At 52.6% G+C, this 7,967-nt stretch overlaps 1 protein-coding gene across 1 annotated transcript; it reads left to right on the forward strand.

The window, feature by feature from the left end:
* Positions 1 to 398: 398 nt before the first annotated feature.
* On the forward strand, positions 399 to 7,441 carry Wfdc2 (WAP four-disulfide core domain 2). Its single transcript, XM_069989851.1, has 4 exons — positions 399 to 538; positions 973 to 1,110; positions 4,294 to 4,440; positions 7,290 to 7,441. Exons 1-3 carry the CDS (start codon positions 454 to 456, stop codon positions 4,437 to 4,439), a joined length of 369 nt encoding a protein of 122 aa, XP_069845952.1. The 5' UTR covers positions 399 to 453; the 3' UTR covers position 4,440; positions 7,290 to 7,441.
* Positions 7,442 to 7,967: the final 526 nt, after the last annotated feature.

The raw sequence follows: 7,967 nt of genomic DNA on the forward strand, positions 1-7,967 counted from the left end.
CATCCATTTGATCTCCAGGCTCTCCTGGCAGCCCTATTGGGCTTGTCCTTTCCGTCTGAACCCCGGACCCCCAGGTGTTCCAGGAAGAGTCGTGGGCTCTGGACACCTGAGCCCCCACCCCCCCATCCCCGAACTCAGAGGCCCCAGGAGGGACGGAGGGAGGGCGGGGTGGGCCAGGGTCCCAGCCGCGCGGGCTGGGCTGCGCCCAGGCTGCTGGCTGCTTCGGTTCCTGCTTCCCACCAGGGCCAGGAGTGACACCTGATCCCCGGGGATTGTGAAATGCCGTGAGGTGGCAGCGCGCCCGTGTTTCCCGCTGGGCTCTCCACCTCCTCCCCCTGCGCCCCTGCTCGGGCCCCGCCCCGCCTCCACGCCCCCCACCCCCACCCGCACCTGGTTAAATCCCCCCACTGGGGCTACGGCTCAGACCTGCACCCCGCCCGCCCGGCGCACACCATGCCGGTCCCCGTGTGTCCCCTCTGCCCGCTGGCCTCTGCCCTCCTCCTTGGGGCGCTGCTGCTGGGCCTCCCCCCAGCCACAGGTGAGCGGGGCGGGGAGAGGCCGCGTCGGGCGCAGCCGGGCCGGGGCGCAGCCTCTCTGGAGACTGGGCCGTGAAAGTTAAAAATCGGGGTCCCCTGGGGGGAGGGGAGGCTTACAGCTGGTTATCCTTGGAGCTGAGGTTGTGGGGGACGAAGGCCCTGGAGGTGGGGGACCCCTGCAGATGGGGGGCGGGAGCCCGAAGTGCGGCAGGCGTGGTGCCAGCAAAGGGATCTGTGCAGAGCCCGGGGCAGCGCGCGAGCCCACGCCTGCCCGGGGGGGGGTCCCCCGCGTTCCCTGGCCAGGAGATGCGCCCCCGGGGGCCTGGGGGGCCTAGGCCCAGCGAGTGCCCTGAGCACCCCAGGTGCGCATCCTCCGGGACCGGGGCTCAGCCCCTGCCCCACTGACAGCCCCCCGCGCCCCTCTTTCCCCGCACAGAAGGGGGGAAATCGGGCGTGTGCCCCGAGCTGCAGGCCGACCTGAACTGCACCCGAGAGTGCCAGGAAGACCGAGACTGCGCCGACAACCGCAAGTGCTGCCCGGCCGGCTGCGGCACCCTCTGCTCCGTGCCCAATGGTAACCCGCGCCCGGCTCCGGGAGGAAGGGGACCCGGAGGGGCCCGGAAAGGCCGAGGGCAGCGAAACTAGATCCGCCTAGCCATCCCACCCCCGGGGAGGGGGGCAAAGGCGTCACGGAGGCGCGGCCAGGGACAGGGCCCCCACCCCCGCCCACCCCCGCCCACCCCCGCCCACCCCTGGCTGGCCTCGGGCTGTGGTGTAAGACCGTTTCCGGACTTGCACCGTGGGCCCTGGTTCCGGGCAGCCTGGGGATCTGGGTGCGGCCTCCTGAGGGGAACCCCAGGCCCAGGCCCCAGCTGGGGCCCCGGTAGGAGGGGCGCAGGCCTCTAGGAATCTGCCTCTCCTGCCACCCCTGGGAGCGCCCTGCCTGCCAAGACCTCAGAAGCCTCCCTCCCAGGAGCTTTCAGAGCCAGGAAGAGCACCTGTGTGCGTGTGCAAGGGAGGCGTGGCCAAGCCACACCGCCATCCTGTGGCTGGCACTGGAGGGAGGTTCCACTTGTGGGAAGTCAGGACCACTCCTGGGCACCTGTCCTTTTTCCTTCTCTCTACAGCCATGGCGGAGAGAGATGGAGGAGAAGGAGGGGGAAAGAGAGAGAGAGAGAGACAGAGAGAAAGACACAGAGACAGACAGACAGGCAGGCAAATAGACAAACAGAGAGAGAGGAGAGAGACAGAGACAGAGACAGAGACAGAGAGACAGAGACAGAGCACGCTGGAGGCTCTGATGTCACACCTGCTGGAAGTCTTGTCTTTTCCCCAGGCTGAGGACTCTGATCAGGGTAATGGCGCTTAGCAGAGAATCTAAGTTTCTCTTTTCCAGAGAGGAACACTGCTAAGAGTAAATTAGATTTTGCCAGACAACCATGCAGACATCCAGGTATAAAGAAGAAAGAAAAGGTTTATTGCCAGTAAAGGGACCAGCAAGACCCCTCTCACGAGAGAGAAGTGCCAGCTATTATATCCAGTGACCTTTTATAACCTCTGAGGTTTAGGAGGTGGAGATCCTGGTGTGGACATGAGGGCCAGGGGCTTCATCATGGATTTATGGCTGCTGGCCACGTTAGTAGATAAGGGGCTGCAGCTACCCAGACCTGAAGGTTGCTCTAAGGGGATCTTGCTGTCCCAGAGGAGGGCCATCTCAAGGTAAAGGGGGTTGGAGGCTGATTATTTACTGCCTTTACTAAATGGGCCTAGTGTTGCTTAGGAAGGGAGCATGCTAAGCCATGGGTAGGGGAAGGAGTGTGCTAAGCTTTGGGGAGGGAGCTCATTGGACTAACAAAACTGAGGCTGAGAGGAGACAGGGATATGGTGTGTGTGTGGGGGGGGGTGTATATGAAACACAGAGGTACTGTAATTAGATCCTCCATGATTTTTCCTCTTTATTTTTTCCTAGAGATGCCCACAGAGGCTGGGAAGTGGGAAGTAGAGGATCTGGAGAGGTGGAGCTGGGGAGAGAAAGCCAAAGCTGATTGCCAGACAGGAAACCAGAAGGACAAAGGGAGTCAGTTCTGTCAGATGGATGAAGATCCTGTTTCCTTGTCTCAGATGGCAGAATCAGGCAGGAAGAGTACAGGCCAGCAGGCCTCCTGAACCAGAGAGAGAGCCGACCCCTCTGTGAATCCGGCTCTGGAAATTCCTTGGTGCCTGATCCTGAACTGGTTGCTTTATCTCTCTGAGTCTGTTTTCTTGTCTTAAAAAGAAAATAGGAATGATCATCTCAGACTGAGACTAACATGAAAGCTAAATGCAATGGTACATGGGAAGTATCTCATGACTGAGTGGACGCTGTACCTGGTGGCTTGCTTTGTTAGTGGATGATTCCTTGTTTTTTCCCTTTTGCCCAAGGGTCACTCAGGTCAGGAGCTCCTGCCCCTTTCCAAGGATGGGATTTCTTCATCTTAGAAAGCTAGGTCTCTGTCCGCCACTCTTATATTCCTCTATAGTAAATCATCCAGTTCTTGGTATCTGTTGTACACACACACATATATACTATATATATTTATGTACATATATAATATATCTACACACACATATGGGCCTTATATCCCTTTCTTCAGAAAGCATAGTTTTGTGTGTGTGTGTGTGTGTGTGTGTGTGTTAGAAAGTATGCTTTCATCTGTGCATGGATAATAAAGACTGTATGGATTGCCATGGTGCTGAGTGATTGTAACTTGGAATGAGTCTCCAGGAGTGAATGAAGGAGAAAAGCCGGAGTCTGTATCCCCTCCCATGGCACTGCCCTTCACAGTTTCTGAGGCAGCATGGTGCATGGAGCCTGTGTACAGGCTCCAGAGCCAGATTTCCTGCAGTTCAGATTTTACCTTTTATTTTTACTTATTTTATTTATTTTTTACCTTTATCCTGCATGGCCTTAGACAAAGTATTTGACTTCTCAGTGCCTCTGTTTCCTTCTCTGAACAATGAGTAAGTGTTAATGGACTTTCTCCTCTTCTTTTCAGGTTAATGGGAGAATTAGGTGAACAAATGTATGACAAATGCTTAGAATAATGCCTGGCCATAGCAGGAACTAGGCATATGTTCACATTTACAATTACCCATTATAAAAAAAAACTGCTAAGTACTTGGATCTTTGAGGGGAGAATAATGCATGTATGCTTCCATTGCTTTCCAGTGTCAGATGACACTGGTTCCATGTCACATCTAAAAGACTCTGGGACTCTGGGAGGTTTCAGGCTCTAAACCTCAAGGTCAGAAAATGGCAGAGCTAAGCCAGGCACCAGTGGTTCACACCTGTAATCCTAGCTACTCAGAAGGCTGAGATCTGAAGATCATGGTTCAAAGCCAGCCCAGGCAGGAAAGGCTATGAAACTCTGATCTCCAAAAACCAGAAGCGGTGGTGTGGTTCAAATGGTAGAGCACTAGCCTTAAGCTGAAGAGCTGAGGGACAGTGCCTAAGCCCCACGACCGGCCAAAAACAAAACAACAGAAAATGGCAAAGCTGGGGCTCAGACTGAGGTCCCCAAGTCATCTGAGAGCAGCAGAAGGAAGGACTTAGAGGCAGCCCTCCCTAAGACCCTGAGAGTAGCTCAGACCCCCGAGATAAAATGAGACAGACAGCTCTGTTGGTGGTGAGCCAGCAAAGGGAAAGTGAGGGTCACGCTAACTCACTAAGCCCCTGTTCCCCTTTAACCTATCTCCCTTTACTCCTTGTTATACCTAGAAAAGATAGGTACCTGCCCGAGTGTGGAGTTACCCCAGCTTGGGATCTGCCAGGACCAGTGCCAGGTGGACAGTCAGTGTCCTGGCAGGATGAAATGCTGCCGCAATGGCTGTGGAAAAGTGTCCTGTGTCACACCCAACTTCTGAGGTAGGTGGGGGGCTCGGAGAAGGGTGCTCTTATGCCAAGGGGCAATAGTATCTGCACTAGGTTGAAAAGAAAAAATGTTGTGCTTTTTTTATCTTTTCTTTTTTTGGCACTGGGAATCGAACCCAGGATGTTGCACTTGGTAGGCAAGCGCTTTACCACTGAGCTATATCCTAGCCCCACCTTGGACACTTTATGGGCGCTTTTATATCTGTTTCTTTACTTTCATTATCTTGACAAATATTTCCCAAGCATCTGTTAGTATCATGGACCAGTCTGGATGCTGGGGATGCTCTATGAACGGACAGATCAGACAAAAATGTTTCTCTGGTGGGGTGTCGCATCTAATGGGTGGTGAGCAAAATAAATATGCAAGCAGATTGTGTGGGACATCGATGCCACAAGAGCAAGAACATAGAAGGGAGGTAGCAAGTACCTGGGGGAAGAGGAAAAAGGCGTGCTCTTCCAGTTTTCACGTGGGACAGTGGGTAGAGGCCTCGCCAAGAAGGTGGGAAATGAGGAAAGGAGCTAGGGGCATGTCAAGGAGAGCACTGGAGACAGAGTGGACAGCAGCAATGGAAGGCGGGACATGCCTTTGCACTTCCAGAAGACCCAGATGGCTGGGGCCAAGTGAGCAGGGAAGAGTGATAAGAAGAGAGGGAATGAGATGAGAAGGGCCTGAAAAGCTCATTTGGGGGTGTATGGGCCATGGCTTAGAGGTGTTGCTGTCGTAGGGTAGAACATGGCCTGGGTGACATTTTCAAAAGCCAGACTGTAGAGATGCAGGGCGGAGGCAGGGCTCCAGCGAGGTGGATGGCTGTGATCTATGGGGAAGGCAGGTGGGGCGATGCTTGCTGGTGAAGCAGGCTGTGAAAGAAAGAGATAGCTTCTTGGTTTGTTATCTGGGATAATAGTAAACCAGGAGCTGCAGGGGAGTCACTGTGTTATAGGAGAGAGGAGTGGTGGAAGGAAAAGAAGCAGTGGTTGAAAGGCCTGGCGAGAAGATAGGAAGCTCTTCTCATGACAGGCAGAAGAGCTGATCTTTCGCCAGTTGTTTACCTTTATAGGACAAATGTGGTAGAAATCAGGTAACTTTGTGTTGGGAGTAGGTTAAGCCTAGGGATAACTTCAGGTCTTCTAGTGGCTCTGGGTGCAAAGAAAATAAAAAATGATGAAATCTCCCTCTTCCTCCTCTAACATTAAAAATAAAACAATATTACATCATAAAGTAACTGCTTGGTTGGTCCATAGAGTGAGTCAATACTGGGGCTATGACAGAAAAGTGTCCATCACCCCTTCCCAGAGCTTGTAGTTCAGTAGGTAAAAGGTAGGTGGCCTGTGGGCAGTGCCTGGTGCTGTGGGGAACAGAGGAACCATCACCCAGGCAGGATTTGGCAGCATATAGAATGGTTTGGGTCCAAGAAGCCTTCCCAGAGGGGTGACCCAGAGCCAGCATAAAAATCGGGGTGTGTCTGTGTGGAAATGGTGACAGTGAACAAGATACAGTGTGCTCATAAATTGACATGTTCAATTGAAACCCCTTTGTATACAACTACTTCAAGACAATTTAAAGATATATATATAAAAAGATGAGTGGAAGTTGGTAGGATGGTGAAGTGTGGCGGAGAGGCTGTTTCAGGCTAAGGGAGTAAAATGAGCAAGGACGTGGAAGGGCCCTTTGGTTGCAATCATGGTTGTCCTGTCCTACATTGAACGTGAACTCAACCAAGAACATGAGGTTCACTGATGGAACCCACAGTGCACCGCTGAGAAAACCAAAGCCTGTGAGGGAGGGCATGCCCACGCTCCCAGGCTCGCTATTTCAAAGTGTGCCCTTTGGTGGCAAAGACGGAATGATGACTTTCCTAAGACCCAGAGCTCTCCCAGGATGCCCACCGCCTCTTAACTCCATGGTGACTTTTTTTTTTTTTTTTTTGTTATGGGACTTGAACTCTAGACCTGGGCGCTGTCCCTGAGCTCCTCACCTCAAGGCTAGCACTCTACCACTTGCGCCACAGCGCCATTTCTGGCTTTTTCTGTTTATGTGGTGCTGAGGAATTGAACCCAGGGCTTCATGCATGCAAGGCAAGCACTGTACCGTGAGCCACCTTCCCAGCCCTGCATGGTGACTTTTGCTGACAGGAAGACTGTACAAATTTCAGCTCTGACAATATACTGGCCTTTTCACCTTCCTGTGTTATAAGCATTTTGTAGAATCCAGACAGGTTATCTATCTGGTCGGCTGATCTCAGCTTCATTTAAGGAATGAAGGTAGCCGGGCGCTGGTGGCTCACGCCTGTAATCCTAGCTACTCAGGAGGCTGAGATCTGAGGATCGTGGTTCAAAGCCAGCCCGGGCAGGAAAGACTGTGAGACTCCTATCTCCAATAAACCACCAGAAACCCGGAAGTGGCGCTGTAGCTCAAGTGGTAGAGCGCTCGCCTTGAGCTGAAGAGCTGAGGGACAGCGCCCAGGCCCAGAGTTCAAGCCTCATGACCGACAAAAAAAAAAAAAAAAAAAAAGGAATGAAGGTATAAAAGGGTGGGGGTGGGGGAGGGAGATTACTGGGGAGATAGGCATGTGCCGGTCCATATACCCATCCAGGAGACCGTAGAGGTCAGGTAGGACCAAGGCATATTCCTAGAGGTGTCCCAGGGATGATCTGAAGCAGACAAGATGAATCTGGAAGCTAAGGATAAAGTTCAAACAGAACCCTAAGAAGGTGAAGCGGTGCTATGTGTGAGTGTGGGGAAGGGTAGAGTTTGGGCCTGATTCTAGCTGCCTGCTGTTGTTCCCTATGACAGATATATTGCTAATGCTATTATCATGATCTTCTTCCTCCTCCAACTTCAGCCACCACCAGCACAAGGAGTCGGGAGGTGATGCTTCTGCCTGGCCATGCATCCAGGCTCATCCCTGCTGTCTTCCCCACACTCTGGCCTCTCTCCTGATTCCTTCCTCCCTTTTCCATCCAATAAAATGACCACTTTCAGCATCGGTTCTTATCACTCTGTCTGTCTTTTTTGTTTCCACTGACATTGGTTGAAGGGGGGGGGGGGCAAGTCATCCAGAGATGAATTTTCTTTTTTTTTGCCAGTGCTGGGGATTGAACTCAGGGCCTGGACACTGTCCCTGATCTTCTTTTGCTCAAGGCTAGCACTCTACCACTTAAGAGTCACAGTGCCACTTCCAACTTTTTCTGTTTATGTGGTTCTGCAGAATTGAACCCAGGGCTTCATGCATGCCAGGCAAGCACTCTACTACTAGGCCATATTACCAGTCCCCCCAGAAATGAATTATTGACCTTTGAAAGAGTGAATAGTCATTCAAGACTTACACCCTGTGTGCTAGCACTTTCCTGGTGAAGTTTGTCCTGTGACATTGGTCATTGATATCTAAGGGTAATGGGTGTGAAATCAGGCTCAGAGAGGTGACGCAGTGCCTCAGACCACTCAGGTGCATGGTGGATATTCGCATAATGGCAGCAAACATGTACTATGTGATAGACACAGTGCTGGAAGATTCCCTGCA

Source organism: Dipodomys merriami, unplaced genomic scaffold (assembly GCF_024711535.1).
Source record: "Dipodomys merriami isolate MVZ:Mamm:240054 unplaced genomic scaffold, mDipMer1.0.p SCAF_39, whole genome shotgun sequence".
NCBI lineage: Eukaryota > Metazoa > Chordata > Mammalia > Rodentia > Heteromyidae > Dipodomys > Dipodomys merriami.